We start from the raw sequence: 17,492 nt of genomic DNA, 5'->3' as shown, positions 1-17,492 counted from the left end.
GCTGAAGTCCTTAGGATCACTAATAAAAACGATCCCTTTGTCAGTGAGTTCTATCAAAACTGGCTGCTGATGTAAAGTACACATCTGTTTTTCAGGCACACATAATATAAAAAGTCATGTTCCATTTCTGCATTTGCATGAATATAGGGATTGATGACTGGGGCAAAAATCCATTGATGTGTAGGCCAAACAACATGTATCCTTATTTGGAAAAAGAAGTGATTTACATCTCTGCCCAAATATATTTGTGTGCACAGAAAGAAGGGGGAAGACTGCTCAGGGAGAAACTGGAAGAGAAAAACCTCCATGTGATGGGATAGGGCAGATAGTACAAGCAATAAAAAGTCCCATCTGTTGACCCAAAAAGCATCTACTTAGATTCATTTCCTAGACTTATTGAAACTAGAGTAACTGCAGGACTCTTCAGAGTGCTAAGTCCAATGTGCAAATACGGAGCAAGTATAAATTAAAGTAAAACCACTATATTCTGCTGATAATGTATTTCATATTGTGACCATATCTATGCAGCTTTTTAGGCTGTCTTTTATGTTTTTCGTCATTTCCTGGTAAATACACTGAACTACCATTGTGCTTCAATTAATATGTCTTTTACTCAATTGATTTTCTTTTTGACAATTATTATACTTATCCAGAAATTGATGAACTTGTGTGATTATGCTACTGGTTATAAATGGTGTAAATCCAGAGCTGGTGTGAAGAACATGTGCAGTTAAGATGATTTTTAAAACATTGGAACTGTAGAACACTTTCTTGGAGATTATTCATAATCAGTGCACTTGTAGTCTCTAGTCTTATGAATTGTACATACAGATAATTAGAATACATACACATACAAACACAGTAAGTGCTATTCATTGCTTCCTAGTCATTTCTAGGTTTTTTTCCTTAATTTGAAAAACAAACACATTGTTAAGCAAAAACGATTAGGGGTAAGTAGCAAATTGTCTAATGGGAAATTCCAATGAAATTAATATTGGTGACTTCAGTGAACTGCTAAAGAAGTATCCATAACTAAATCATTAATGAGCTTTTTCTGATGAAGTTTTAACACACAATTAAGATAAGAATACAAGGGGAACAATAGTGTGTATTTGTGTGGTTCATTTCTTCAAATTTAATGATACAATTTTAGAATTAGCTCTAGAATCTAGAGTTTATATGTCTTCTTTCAGGCCTTGACATTTTTGCTGACCCTATGCTACCTGTTCTTCCTGAGCTGTTCCAAAATCACTATTACAAACATAATGCAACATAAGATTTGAAAAATGTAGGTACATTATTTGAGTGTATAAGTCACACAGAATGATATAATTGAATGATAATGGTGATGATATGTAAGAATTTTTAAGAATTTATTTTTGATATTGTTATGTTCTTATTCCTACAAGAAGTTAGCATCAACTTTAACATAAGGTAATTTATATTAAATTACAAATTCTAGCATTTGGGACTGGTTTGTTATAGTTATATTTCTTAAATTAATTTAAGATACAAACTAAACTGCCTAAAAGTCAGGGAAATTTTATCTCGAGTGCCACTTGCTTGCTCAGCAGCAAAGAATAAATGAACTGCCTTAGATGCTAATTTAAATGGGTTCTTTTTTTGCTTGTTTGTTATGTAACTTTTTGTGTCTTCCTTTATATCCATTTTTTATTTCAAATTCTGAAATCACAGAAGAGATTGGATATTTCTTCTTCTCTCTGCTGTAATGTCACAGATCAGTTTCCCTGGGATGAGTCCAGAAGAGAAATGTATAGCAAGGGTGGTCCCACTCTATTATTCTATGTGGTTTTTTTTTCTAAAACAGGAAGACAAACATATCCAGTTTTTCTAATACTTGGGTTTGTTTGTTTGTTTTGCTATATTAAATACTTGTAAACTGAATACCACGGGGGTTTCTTCTCCTTATCTGAGACTTAACAATAATTTAATAATAATTTCAGCAGATTATTTTGAAGAGAACAACAAGAACTAAAATATATAGATCAGAACCACATTCTGTTTGATGGAGGAATAGGGTGATTACAGTTAAACGATGCAGTATCACCCATAACCAACAGATCTGTGTTAATCTGCCTTGCATGCAGTGACCCAACTCTAAATCCTTATTCAAAAAGAACAAAGAACACAGTTTGACTTTTGTAATTTAAAGAGACAGAGAATACATTTGTTTGAAACTGGAAATATATTTTCAAATAAAACAAAAATCACTTACCCCAATAGTTCAGAGCTTCGCCTGTCCTGCACAGAGTTGAGATAAAACTGATGAATCTCATCTGAGTGATCTAAACTAAGCTAAATTTAAGGGCTGTCATCCTCAGACAATGTTGCATTACAGTTGCCAAAAGGACCATACTTTGGGGAGATGCAGTCCAAACACTTGAGGGTACCAGATGTGGACACAGCTAATATGGAAGAAAACAATCCAACAGATGACATAATTTAGTGAAAACTAGTTAAGAGCTAACAATCATAGTCAGTGAAGAAGGGTGCAAACATGAGCAACAGGCTGGATTTATTATTTATATAAACCTAGTAAATCATACATGATATTTGAGAACAGCCTAACATTGATTGCACACATTTCCAGCAAAAGATCCTGTCCACATAAAGTATTAAAGAGGAAAGAAAGTGCTTCATCAAAATTAGCTGAAGTGTAAAACATGAAGTTATTTTGAAATATCAAATACAGATAAATATGTAGTATTTATAGTCCTAACTACCTTGTAAGTATAGCTCAACAAAACTAAAAATACAGTTTCTTTTCTGTAGTTCAAATATTTCTATTTTGAAAGAAACTCCATTTTATACTATAACAAGTTTTTTAAAATGCAGTTATGGTTTTTGTCTGATCCAGGATTTGGTTGCGGGGGGAGGGATTTCCCAACTACTTAGGAGAGAACCTGTAAATTTATTTCCAAGTGGTTAAGGTAAACTGTTGTTTTCAGTACTGCATAGTTAAGATTTTTTTTTTATTATTTTGGCTACAGAAATTGAATTCAGAATTATAGGCCTTAGAAGTGTCAAAGCCAATACATTTATAGAATAAGTTATATGTATGTGATTTAAATTAAAAAATCAGCTGTTTGATGAAAAAAAAAAAGCTTTAAAAGGACTTGCTTCTGTTGTTGGATTTTCGTGTTGAAGAAGTTGCAGATAAAGTGGAGGTGTTGGAGGAAAAATTTGAAGGCATGGAAAAAAAGATGGAAAATTCACAAGATGAGATTCTTATGTTTCAATATAGAGAGATGGAACTCGCTTTAAGAATCAGAGGCTTGAGAGAAAATTTGCAAGGAGATCTGAGAGAGATGGTTGCAAATGACTTTGCTGTGATTTTGGATAGAGAAAAAGAGGAAATATTCAGAGAAATTGAAAAAATATTTAGAGTCAACTCTTGGGTTGCAAAGCAAAGAAATTTGCCAAGGGATGTGGTAATTTACTTTGGGAAAAGATCCCTGCGCAATGAAATTATACAAGCTTTTTACAATAAGAGGTTTCAGATTGCTGCACAAGATGTTATAATTTTAAAGGAGATTCCATCTAAAATTTTAAGAAGAAGAAAGGAGTTTGCTTTTTTAGCAGATGAACTTAAAAAGAGGCAGATGCCGTTTAGATGGGATATTCCGATTGGAATAGTGGTGAGCTATGCGGGGATACGTCATAGACTTAATACTGTTTTTAAAGCAAAGGAGTCCTGGGAGCACGCTCATCACCACCTATAATGTTTAAAGTTCTGGAAGAGAAGAAGATAGAACAGCAGTCTGAAGAAGCTGTATTGATGAAAGTTGGAAAACTATAGACTGAGGGGTCTCAACAAGTCGAGATGAAGGAGCAGAGAATGACTCGGGCAGCATACAAACGCAAGGAAAAGGAACAACAGGAAAAGGAGGTTAAAGAAGTATTACAAGAATTTGTTTCTGAGTCTGTGGGAGAAGCAAGACCTAAGAGTTCTTTGATGCAATCTTCAATGGCAGATCTTCAAGCAGCTTTCTCAAGGTTATTGGATAAGAGAGATGGGTAAAGAATGTAAAGATTGTTCCAAGGTTATTGACAGATTATAGCCCATTGCGGATGGAACTGGTTATTGGAAAAGAGGAGAGAAGATTATGGAGACTGAATGAAAACTTTAGATAAGAAGTGTATGCTTAGAAACTTAAGGAGTATTTAAAGGAATATTTTGTTTTAAATATGTATAAGGGAATTTCAATGGTATAAGTAACGCTTATATGTGTGTTGATTGTGATGACAAAGAAAGATGGATAAACTTTATATAATACAAGTATGATATTAGAAAATATTGTTTAGCTTTCTGAATAATTTATACTTAAATTTATACTTAAAGTTTATAATATTTTAATGGTGGACTAGATTCCAATTAATTTACTTTATATGAAATATGATATTTTGTAATGTTATTAAGTTAGGGAGATGATTGGTTTATTAATTGTGAAAGAAACAGAAGTTGTGAATTATAGATAAAATAAAATAATGGTAAATTGGTAGGATTGTAATGACAAAGAAATTATTTTAATGTTAAATTTAATTATAGTGGTATGGTTGTTAATAGGATAGTATTGGAAGAAGGTTTTTTCTTTTTTTTCTTTTCTTTCTTCTTTTTCTCTTTCTGTTTTTCATACATAATGGAGTTAAAGTACTTAATAATTCGTTTATTGAATGTAATTATATTTGTTTGAGGTTTATTTCAGTTTAAAAGTTTTTCCTTTTAAGTTCTAGTTAACCCTGTATTCAGCTCTGGGAAGAGGGGGGAGGGTTTTGGGGAGGGTTGGGAGGGATTGGGGAAGGAGTTTTTTATTGTAAAATTGTAAAAATTTATAATAATAATAAAAAAAGAATGTTTTGAGCTTTCCTAAGACAGCAGGAATTGTACAGTAAGGAATATTGGTGAGCCTCTTATGGAGTTAGGATTGGCGGGGGGGGGGAGGTTATTGGTAAATTTGGCTGTTTATTCTCTGGGTCTACAATGTTCTTTAATTGTTTGACTGTTCCTTTGATATTTTATTCATTTGTTCAATTTCCATAGCTGCCCAATTCAACCAAATGACTCTGGGCAGCTTTACAGGGTTTGTTTGTTTTTTTATAACAAGTTTTTATTGGTTTTCCAGTTTTACATTTAAGTATTTAGAAAGCAGCGTGGTGATTGGGTAGTCAATAGTACAATAACAAAATCTTTAGTACATATCTCAGGTTACATCATCAAAAAATTCCTTCTCTATTTCCCTTAACATTTGCTATATCATATTTAAGCTAGTAAATTTTTAATTATAACAAGCTCAGTTAAAACATTTATCAGTATATTTTTGCTTATACATATCCATGTCCTGTGTTTAAATTTTACCTAATTTTTAATTACAATATTCCAATTTAACCTTTAATATCCATAGTATTTAAATTTCAGGTAACCAAATTTCCTTTATTTCACTATATAGAAATTATAATATCTAAGATACACCTATTACTTACTTGAATATATTCTTATTTTATTTCATAAACATTTTCTATTTCTCATCCTAGTACATCACTACTTACTAATGGAGTATCCTTCATTGTCTCAAACCATTGTTTGTGTTATCTGGGCTAAACAATAATTTGAAACTATTCCCTAATAATTAATTTTCATTTCCCTTATACATCTAAATTCTCAATATTAGGCCAATTAATCCATTATTTTTTATCATTTTCCAACGATAGTTAAATCTAATAATCGTATTTCCCTTCATCTCAAAATCTCCCTTTAGCCCATTAGTTGAGACTTTAGGATCCTCTCTAAGAAATCAAAAGACCCCATTTTTAAAATCTAACTCTTTCTTTTTATGCCAACCAGGCTTCCATACCAATCCCTTTAGATCAGTGGTTCTCAACCTTTCTAATGCCGCAACCCCATAATACAATTCCCCATGTTGTGGTGACCCCCCAACCACTTATACATCACCGGGTGCCAGGGGCGTGGCCAAAGAAAAGGGGGGAAAAATGGCGGATAGCCTTGTTTGGCGACCCCCATGAAATGGTCGTTCGACCCCAAATGGGGTCCCGACCCACAGGTTGAGAACCACTGCTTTAGATCATCAGATAAATCTCCCTTCATTCTTGTGCATGTTACTTAAATCAAAGGAGACCATCTAGTTATCAATTTTCCAGAGGAATTGGCCCATTTATGGTCGTTAAGTTGTCGCCCTGGTGGCCCAGATCCCCATATTTGCTCTAGTATATTTGTCTTCAATTCAATCTGGCCTTCTTCCTCAGGTTTCTTCTGGTGTAAGTAGAAAGTCATGTTCAATTTTATGGTTGTTGTTTGGTTGTCTAGGTTTTCAGTAGGCTGTACTTGTTGATCTTTAGCACCCTCCATCTTGGTATTACCTTCTTCCACTTCTGTTATTTTTTGGGTTGTAGATTCTTTAGTTGCAATCAGGGTTTGGTTGTCTAGATTTTCAGTACATTGTACTTGTTGTTCTTTAAAGTCCTCTGTCTTGATATTAATTTCTTCCATTTCTATTGTTTTTTGAATTGTAAGTTCTTTGGTTGCAATCGGGGTTTCACTTTGTAGGTTTAAGCTGGTGCCTTTGTCTTTCAGTCTAGCTTTAATTATCTCGGTAGCTTCAAGAATTTTTTCAAGTATGTTTGTAATTAGCCGAAATTTGTTGCTGGTCCTCCTCCATTTCTGATATGGTTATAGATGATCTTTTAGTGAAGGCTATTTATTAAGCAAGAGTCAGTGAGTACTCACCTCCACAGTCCTAAAAAGCAATTTCACCACCCAACTGTTCTCTCAGCTTTTAATCTCTTTTAGATAATACCAAGGACAGATCTGGGCTACGGAGCAGGTCTTTTTGTCAAGAATATTCACTTGTTGTACCAAGTTTCACCACAAGATGTCCTCAATAGCATTTAAAATCTTTTTCAAGTCCTAAGCTAGGTTTTTATCCAATTTAAGTTCTTTTTCATCTTTTTTACGAGTAGATAGAGGAGCAAATCCCTGTGAACGTAGGAACTTTTTAGGTCCCTGAATATCAAATAGATGCAAATCCAATTATTTAGTTATTCTTTTCAAGGCTTTATTTCCCGGAGGTAGACAGACGCCGCCATTTTAGAGGGTGGGAGGAAAATATTCCCTTCCCTCTCTCCTCACAGGGGGAAGCAATTAAGAAGCTTTCTACAGGAAGATACTTGGGGTACAAAGAAGGTAGGATCTCACCCAATTCCTCTGCAGTGCTTTCAAAGTGCTTGTTAGTAATTTTGGCCTCGGCTGGTAGCGGCTTAGTGATGGGCCATGTTACTGGCTGATCTTTTACCTGTCAGTTCAAACAGTTGCCTCGGATCAAACGGGAGGGCTGCCCTTCCATGATCGCCCGGGAATCCTCTTCACGCTCATCGCCCCTCCAGGGCGACTTCTGACCCTTTTCAGGGTCCCCCGGTGGAAGAAAAACAGACAGCAGGGGGAGCAATCGCCCCGAATATCCGCCAGCGCCGCGATCGCAAACCAGAAGCTGGAAACTTAACAATGTTAATACACTGCCCAGGCTCTTTATGGAGTTCTAAATTTAAGGAATAGATGTTACTGTTAATAAAATGGATTTTTTACAAATCCAAGAAAAACATGATAGAGAAGTTCAAACAAACATGGGCATAATCTAAGTTGCTTGGCATGGAATCTGGAGTTAACAAAACTCCATTGGCTCAGAAAATCTTGCTCATCTGTAAATTAAAATAAAGTCTTCAAGTCAAACTCATTTCATTGACAATTCTATATAGTTTTCCTGGTCACAGTATAGTAAATTTTCTCTCAAGATGTTTTGTCAATGATAACTGCCACTTACTGAGATTGTATATCTATACCAAATCAGTAATGAAAATGTAATAGCTATAGAAAGTCCCTCTGATGCTGTGTAAATAATATGATCTTCATCATCTTTAAGACATATCATTTTATTTCCTTATTTGCTTTCATTTCTGGCAAGTCTTAATAATATGTTTGATCTTCTTGTTATTTTAATTTTGTGTTACATCAGTGCTCAAACTCAGTCACCAGTATATTAGATGCATTTCGCTATATGAATATAGTTGTAGTTGCTTTCTCTTACTAGTTTTGCTTTAACCTTATTAGCTACCCAGAATCACTGAAGTTGCAAATTGGACAGCCATATTCATATAACTATATACAATGAGACCTCATTTTAATGGCTGAAGTGTTAATTAAGGAAAGTCAGAAAGTGAATCAGAAATTAGGACATCATATGATTTTATATCATTTATGTGAAATGATACAAGTTATATCATGTACATCAGTATATGTAATTAATGATGTTATAATGCAAATTATATAAATTGCAGGAGAAATTTGCTCGCTATATGCAAAATCTATTGAACCGAAGTTCAGTAAAAGATTTCATTATATCAGCGGTTCTCAACCTATGAGTCGCGACCCCATTTGGGGTCGATCGACCATTTCTCGGGGGTCGCCAAACAAGGCGATCCGCCATTTTTCCCCCTCAGGGGGCGCCGCCGCGCATGCACGCCGCGCATGGGGGTGGCGCCCCCATGCGCGCGGCGCCATGCATGCGCAGCACGTTTGTGTGACGGGGTCGCCGTCACACAAACGTTGAGAAGCACTGCATTATATGATCTATTCTAAACAGGCAAAAGATAGAAATTAGATTGTATAGCTCCTTTCTTGGGAAAAAACCCCCAATACATCAAAGACATTTGTTCAACTTGTTCAGAAAATTATTTTACTAAGGTGTATTCTGTCAGTCACAAAGAAACAAAATGTAAGAAACTTAAACTCTCCTGAAAAATTTCTCCTGAGTTTCTAACAAGGAGGTGCTTTATCATAGTACAATTTGATATCAGACAACAAACAAATGAAAAAGACCTGAAAACAAGGCAAGATTGCAATAGCACTTGTGGCACAGTGCAAAGCCCCAGGGGGGAGGGGGGAGGGGGGGAGAGGAGGTACAGAGGCAAGCAGGTGATTGTAATTGCAGACAAACCTGAATTTGAGTTTGAACATGCCTGCAGGGGCATGCAAAAGTCATAAGTTTGTGGACTGGTCTTATGTCCATTTTTTCAGCACTGTTATAACTTTGAACGGTTGCTGAATGAATGGATGGTAAACAAGGACTTCCTGTATACCAGGGGTCTTCAACCTTGGCAACTTTAAGACTTGTGGACTTCAACTCCCAGAATTCCTCAGTCTTAAAGTTGCCAAGGTTGAGGACCCCTGCGGTATACCAATAAATGCCCTCTGCTTCGCTACACCTCCAATATTTTTATGGGCCTTTCCCAGTAATTTTGGTTACTTGTATAGAAATTTAATACTATCTATGAGTCACTTTTAAGTAATTTTCACTAGTCTTTGCTGATATTGATCACTTTACCTTGAAACACACCCACACACAGGCTGCTGGTGTGTGTAAAAAGGGCTCCAAGTAGGTCAGAGAGGAATCGGCAGTTAAGAAATTCCAAAGAACCTCTTTTCATTAGAGGAGATTACTGGCACTTCTGAAGGCCAGAGAAGCTACCACTGTGGATTTTTTGCTTTTCAAACAGCTATTGCAGCCTTTCTTCAGAAAAAGAGGTAAGCTAAGTTTATACATTTACAAACATGAGTCAGATTTCATTACAATTAAGTGCAGCCATTTTGTTTTCTGCATATGGCAAGCAGATACAGGTAGTAGCTACTTCAGCCCAAAATTTTTGTTTCTAAATGAGACATTTGTTAAGTGAATTTTGCCCCTTTTTACAACCTTTCATGCCACAGCTGTTAAGTGAACTATGCATTTAAGTTAGTAACACAGCTGTTAAGTGAATTTGGATTCCCTATTGACTTTGCTTGTCAGAAGATTGTAAAAGATGATCACATGACCCTGGGACACTGCAACTGTCATAAATATGAGTCAGTTGCCAAGCATCTGAATTTTGACCATGTGACTTTGGGGAATGATGCAGTGGTCATAAGTGTGAAAAATGGTCATAAGTTACTTTTTTCCCATGCCACTGTAACTTCAAATGGTCACTAAATGAACTGGTGTAAGTCGACGACTACCTGTAGTAAGATCAGGGGCAACTTCAACTATTACATTTTTGCTTTTTGTGCATATTTTTTTTTGGACTGAAAAATATTGCCAAGAAAAATACTTGTCATCCCTAAACATTCTTTTATGGTCTACTGTGTGAAACCTAGAGATCTTTTCACAAAAATAATAAAATGATATGGAATGGAATGGAATGAAGAGAGGAGGGGAGGGGAGGAGAGAAAAGGAGAGGAGGAAAAAAATACTAATTAGGAGCATATAATTTATATAATATTTGATTTGGCTAAATGAAAGTGTAAAAAGTGTTTAAAATTTGTCAAACAAGACAAGTCAGTATATTTTTCAGATATTCTCTATATATATGTATTGCCCAGGGCAAATAAACAACCTGAATTTTATTTCTCAAGGGGTTCTAGATCTACAGATGTAGAAAAATGAATTGGGAAGGCCAAGTGTTGCCAAAAATGAAATGTTCTGAAGGCTGCACTAAAATCATAACATTGATTGTGTATTGATATACACAACCGTTCATTGCTCTCCAAGCAAAGTATAAATTAGCCGTCTGATATGACAGTTAAAAACAGGTGTAAGATAGAAAGCTTTTCAACATGCAGCTTTCAGCTGCAAGGGATAAGACTGGACAGTCCTTGGGGGGGGGGGAGGGAAGTGACTCATAACATTTACAGAACTACATACACAAATCAGAGTCAAACTATGACACCATGCCTATTTCTGTTAGAAAAATGGAAGGAAAAGTGATCATGTAAAAATTGCCCTTTAATTTTTCTCTTTGTCTCACAGAGATTAGAGTTTGAATAAAGTAATGTGTCATTTCAAAGAACAGGGTGGGGAATAATTACAGAGGACCTTGCAATGGGATTTATTTATATCTACACAATCCAAGAGTATTGGTAACAATACACCATGACAGTGTTTCTGAATCTTGCTGACTTTAAGAACTGTAGACTTCAGTTCCCAGAATTCCCCAGCCAGTACAGCTGGCTGGGGAATTCTGGGAGCTGAAGTCTACAGATCTTAAAGTCACCAGGGTTGAGAAACACTGAGCTAGGGAGATGGGCAGGAGAGATGGACTGTCCTTTCTTGTTTTACAAGTTGAGTTGAGATAATCAAGGAAACGTGTTGGCCCAGAGGGCACTAAAGTGGGCATACATTATAGCCCTTAGTACTTGAGGTGCAAAGTCATGGCTTTACATCTAACAGTATTTTTATTTCATTTCATTTTTTACATTTTAAAAAATTGTATGTTTTCCTGGATATATTTTTGAAATAGTTGTGGAGCAGAGATCCTTAAAGGTTTAATTGCATGCACTAAACACCCCTTTCAATTTTTTTTGGACCAAAGGAATGACAATCTTTTCATTTTAAGAACGCTCACAGTGAGCATGGTTGAACCAGCTGCTGATTGGGCAGGTGACTTCCCATTCTTTCTCAATCATCTTCATTCTTCCTTCTTTTTTTTTCACTTTTGAGATCCCTTTGTTAACTAGCAGGGGTGTCAGGGAATGCCCATATTGCTCCTAGATAAGTCAGAACAGATTAACTGTAGAAAACCTGTCCATTCTACATGAAGTTAGGTTGACATTTTCTACAAATTAATGTAGAAAAAAATGACTTTGTCTCAACTGTAACCTAAGGGTTTGCTAGCATAGTTGTTCAATGGAAAAACCCATTCCTTCTGATTCTTCCCTGTTTCTTTCAGGTATGTGGCAATCGTTTACTCTTTCAAGCAAAACTTTCTTCAGCAAACACAAAAGGGATCATCGGAATAATCTGGCTGGTGGCTTGTGCACTAGCTTTTCCACAGTTCTTTTATGCAAAAGTCATCACTGATCATGGACTAACCAAATGTGCTGTGAGCTGGCCACACAATCACAGCCAAAGACAGCAGTTCACGTAAGTCCCCCACAAAGACTGAAGTGAGAAATGTACAGTATTTTGACAAATCTAATCCAAGCAAAGAGGAGGAACGAGAATGCCAAATGATTGATATGTCTGTTTTCAGAACGGTCAGGTAAAAAGTCTATTGCGTTTTTAAAGGTCTACTATATCATGTTTGTACTTACAGAGAAGGGTGATAGATCATGAGTGAAAAAAATACTCAGATTTTCCTCAAGACACAAGAAATTGTTTTTATCTTCATTGGATCAAGAATTCCCCCCCCCCCCCTCCAAAAGTGAAGCACTTGGAATTTAGTCAAAGTCTCAAATTTTATCTAACCATACTTTAGAACAGAAGTATCCAACTCTGTCAACTTTAAGACTTTGTGGACTTCAATTCTCTGGCTGGGGAATTCTAGGAGCTGAAGTCCACAGATCTTAAAGTTGCCAAGGTTGAACACCCCTGCTTTAGAAGTTCTGAATCCCATTTTAAGGCAAGGAGGAAAAAGAAATTTTGCGGACGATTATGCCTGATATTTTTTAGAAGTCACAAAAATATAGCCACTCTCCAAGAAAATAATAATGTTTGGTAACATTGGGGAAAATGGTAGAGGGAGAAGAAAAATTGAGGTATAGCAGAAAAAAACACTGGAATCTCCTTGAAAAAGTGATGAATTATAAGTCAAGACAAGCATAGAGATTTTTGGAGGGAGAGGAATGGATTTATAAAGCCACCCAACTCAAATAATGTGATTAGGTTGTCCACAGCAAAAAGAAAAACTGCCCTTCCTCCAAACAAGCCAACATTACACAACATTTTTTAAGAAATTACTCAATATATAAAATATAAAATGATGACCAAACATAATAATTATCAGGAGTTGAACCCTAGCTAACTATGAAACTCCTATCCAAGTTCTCATCAGATTTAACCAGCTTTGAAGCTCTGAGAAGTTCAAATAGATTTTGCCATTTGCTACTGAGAACTTTTCACATTCGTCATCTTTAATAATGCTGGTGCTCACAGCAACTAAGAAAATCCTTCCTCTGTGCACATGTGAGATACATAATGCGGCTGGGCAGAAGAATTGCTCCCAGTGTCTATCCTTTCCTCCATGTCATTTCAAGATAGGAGCAGGGGGTCTTTAGAGCAGGGGTCTTCAAACTTGGCCCTTTTATAACTTGTGGACTTTAACTCCCAGAATTTGGGTAGGAGCAAATGTTGGATTCTGAATGGTTTAAATATCGTAATTCAGGCTCCGAGTGTTTTTATAACAGAAGTCTTCAAACTTGGCCCTTTTATGACCTGTGGACTTCAACTCCTAGAATTCCTCAGCCAGCGTGCCTGGCTGAGAAATTCTGGGAGTTAAAGTCCACAAGTCATAAAAGGGCTAAGTTTGAAGACCCCTGCTTTAGAGTTTTTGCATGGCTCTCCATGCACAGGATCAAAAAATCAAGGCAACAGTTGTGACCCACAGTTTTGTCAATTTCAAAATACATATACACACTGTATCCCAACTGAGTCCCAAATAATTCACTAGCTAATAATGATAGTGTACCAGCTGCAGTGTTATAAAGATGGCTGAAATGGGAATGTAAAGTGCATAAACTATGTTAAGAAAGACACCACCTAGTATTACAGAAGTAAATTAACTGCTGCATGCAATTCCTGGCGTATAAGTTATGAAAACGAGCCTTGTCTGAGTATTTATTTTATCAATTTAAAAATGCAGAAGCATCAAAAGGCTGGTTGATACATTACAACTTTTCTTCTACATCTTGGTGACTCTGGAGCAAAGAGAGAAAAACTAAGGCAGATTACAGGAAGAGATAAGAATGCATGGGGAAAAAAACAAATCAGGAGACTGAAAGTGCTTCCTGGTGCTACAAGAAACAAAAGCGCTCTACTATGCAGTCTTAAATATTTTCCATTCCCTCTCCTTTCAGAAGGAAGAAAAACATTTACTACAACCAAGTCTTGTTCACGAGTTCTCATCACTTCCTTTGCTCTTTGTTTCCTTACATCCCACATGATGCCTTCGTAATTTCAGACAGTTTTTTATTGCCATTAATGAGCTATTCCAATTCTAAAGGAAGGCAATCATACATTCTCTGATGTTGTAATGAGAGCATCACTTTCAGTGCCAGATCTTGCTCTGAGTTTCTCACACAAGGAAGAATGAAGATGGGGTCCAAAGGCCATTTTCACTTGCTTCCTTTTCTGAAGAGCTCTTGACTAAAAATTGTTCCATATATTATTGATAGGAAAGCTTGATTAGTTTCCGTTTGGAACAGAGGCATCCACAGGGACAGTCAAAAAAAGTCACAATAATAAGTCTTCTGCCTAATTTAAAGCACTGCCCGTTTTCAATGTTTATCATTATGTGATGCAGGTTAAAAAGGGGGTGGTTCCATACTTAATGGATATTTAAATGGACACATTTTAATGGACACACGTAAAAGCCAGGCAGAGCTTTGATTGCACCATCATAATTTTCATTATGTAGATGTAGACTGCCCTCAGTATCACAGAGAATTTTCTTACTGAAGGAAGAGAAATATTTGTCCCTGATCACTCACACTCAGCCTTTCTCCTTTTTCTTGTTTAGGTATCACATAGCAGTCATTCTCTTGGTTTATGTGCTGCCTCTCACTGTGATGTTTGTCACATACAGTGCAATAGGAATAATTCTCTGGCATAATGATGTTCCTGGAGATCATACTAACATGGTGTACTATCAACATAAGATTATGGCCAAGAAAAAGGTTAGTAATTTGTTCACCAAAAAAAAACACCTTCAAGTGGAATTGTAATATAAATCCATTACAAGTCTCGTACCACTGCACAATTGCGCATTTATTCCCAGAGGATTATAAATTAATTATGTCTTCAGTAATAATCTTTGTAAAGCAACTCTGTAAAGTTCATGATAAGAATTGTGGGTGTTATCTCTTGTCAGCTTGACAATCCCAAACTTGCACTTTGAGCCCTTAAAAAGAAAACAAATGAATCCTGCATAGCTAACATGCCACAGCATGTTCATTAGCAATATCTTACAGGACTAAGTGCAACTTCAGAGTTTTTATAAATAGCTTATAATTGCATTATTAAGTAATATTAATTCTGGTATTCATTGCATCAAGACCCATAGACAAAATGCCAAGATATCATATAAAATATACCAGCTGCAGTAACTCCCATCATTTTGGCAACACGTAGCAGCTTCATAAACTGTTCCAAAAAGGAAGATCTCTGGAAGATAATTTCTTGTTATTATAAGGGACCAGCCAATCAGTGTTGTGCTTGTTATCTTGAACTTCAGACAGGAAGAACCAGCTTTGCCTAGAGCTCAGTCTGTGGAAAAAGGTTATACAGCAAAGCCAGGCACAGTGAGTAAGCTTTCACAAAAGGCTCCCTGCTTTTATGTGCCTACAGTACACAAGACTGTTAATCTGGAACTTAATTGAGGCACAGGCCAGAGATCAAAACAGTGTCAGAATGTTTATTTGAGACCAGGGAATCCATCTGTTGTTTTGGGTCCTCTGTTACAATCTTACTGATCTGGTAACTCCAAGGCAACAATAATCAGCATGAACTTCAGGATTTTGAAGGTCCCCATGTGTGACATTCTGAATGGGCCCCTCTTGCCTGACAAAGATGAGACCTTCTACATAAACTCTTACACATAATAAGCACCAGTCTGGTCAAAGCAGCTGTAAAATAATACATTTTCTTGAATGTGCTATGCAAAGGAGAAATGTTCAGCTTTGCTGAGTGACAGCATTGAAGATCAGCAATTGTCTTCTCTGTCAAGTTGGTCTTCTTTCTACAACCAGTTTATGATTTTTAGAATCTTTTTTTTATTGAAAAGTTTTATACAAGTTTTTAACAATACCCCCCCCCCTAAAATAACCCCCTCCCTCCCTCCCCCCTCACTTCCCAGAGCTGGTTACAGGGTTACAAATAAACAAACAAATTCTAAATAAACTTATCCAACTATATAAATAACTAAATCAATAATGTGCTTTAACTCGAATACAAAACAAATTTAAGCAACAATATAAGCAATTCCAAATTAAAAACTAAAAATTATTCATAATCTAAATAATACTTTTTAATCCCACATCAATAACCCATATTTACTCTACATGTAATTTATCCATCTTCTCCGCGCTGAGGTGAGTATTTCTTTTAAACAACCATTCATCCATAATAAACACAAAATTTTCCTTCCAATATAACCCAACCAACAAACTTACATTCGATAAACTTGGCTATTTGCTTTTTCTTTTTTTCCCCCACCCCTAAGTAAATCTATTAATACCCTCCTACTTAAGAAGTTTCAACAAACCATTCATCTTAATCACTAAAATTCTCACCAACAGAGATCATTAGAATTTAAATTCTTTTACACATTTACCCATAATATCTCATAATTGTTTTTATACACTTTAAATTAAAAATTTATAATATATATACTCCCAAATATTTAAACTTTTCTACTAAATCAACACCTTCTATTATTCTTTTTCTTTACATCTACATACTACACAAATCATTCACTATTCCTTTAAAACATACTAAATCAAACTACCAGCTAAACTAACATTTATTATTCTTTTTCTTTACATCTACATATTACACAAATTATTCACTATTCCTTTAAAACATCTTCTATCTTAAAAAAACTACTACAAAAGTTCATCATTTCCTTTTCTTTATTCCAACATCTGCCTTCTGCTGTTCTTTTACTTTATGTCTATAGGCTGCACGAGTCATTCTCAGTTTCTTTAAAAAATCTTCTGTCACAAGAGACTGCTGCAGAGGTTCAGCCTGTATGTCTCCTACATCCAATAACATCGCACCTTCAACCGGCTGCCCTTCCAACTTCTATAATCTCAGGTCGTAAAGATGATGGAGAGCCCACCTTCAAAACAGAAGTGTAAAAATCTTTCGCCTTTAAAATTGTATTAAGTGTATGATATATCCCCACATAATTCACCACTATTCCAGCCAGTATCTCCCATCTGAACTGGACCTGTCGTTTTTTGAGCTCATCAGCCAAAAAAGCAAAATCCTTTCTTTTTCTAAGAATTTTTGAAGGTATTTCTTTTAAAATTATAACATCTTGAGTTGCAATTTAAAATCTCTGCTTATAAAAAGCCTGTAAAATTTCATTACGAAGTGATCTCCTAGAAAAATAAATAACTACGTCTCATGCCAAATTCCTCTGCCTCGCAACCCTTGAATTAACCCTAAAAACTTTTTCCGTCTCTCTCAGTATTCCTTCAGGCTCAGCCCCCAAAATGAAAGCTATATCTTTTACCACCACTTGTCTCAAATCTTCTTGCGTGTTTTCCTTCATTCCCCTTATTCTTAAAGCAAATTCCATGTCTCTATATTGTAACATAGTAATTTCATCCTGTGTTATTTCCACCTTATTTTCTACTTTATTAATTCGATCTTCCAGTTTTTCAAAATTTTCCACATCATCAATACGATTGTCAGAATCCAATTATACCA

General features: G+C 35.7%; 1 protein-coding gene and 1 long non-coding RNA gene across 2 annotated transcripts in view; one reads left to right on the top strand and one right to left on the bottom strand.

Moving 5' to 3' along the window:
- TACR2 (tachykinin receptor 2) overlaps positions 1-17,492 on the top strand; it is a 36,242-nt gene that overhangs the window by 11,686 nt on the left and 7,064 nt on the right. Inside the window, 3 exon segments of the mRNA XM_039338879.1 lie at positions 11,791-11,807; positions 11,810-11,984; positions 14,578-14,734. Of these exon segments, the coding sequence (XP_039194813.1) occupies positions 11,791-11,807; positions 11,810-11,984; positions 14,578-14,734 (349 nt within the window).
- On the bottom strand, positions 622-15,856 carry LOC120306172. Its single transcript, XR_005556186.1, has 2 exons — positions 15,152-15,856; positions 622-2,426 (listed from the first exon to the last, which is right to left on the bottom strand). It is a non-coding gene; the product is annotated as an uncharacterized LOC120306172 (long non-coding RNA).

Source organism: Crotalus tigris, unplaced genomic scaffold (assembly GCF_016545835.1).
Source record: "Crotalus tigris isolate CLP2741 ecotype Arizona unplaced genomic scaffold, ASM1654583v1 scf7180000017722.570129, whole genome shotgun sequence".
Lineage (NCBI taxonomy): Eukaryota > Metazoa > Chordata > Lepidosauria > Squamata > Viperidae > Crotalus > Crotalus tigris.
The sequence above is the reverse complement of the archived record's forward strand: the minus strand, read 5'-3'. Positions and strand labels throughout refer to the sequence as shown.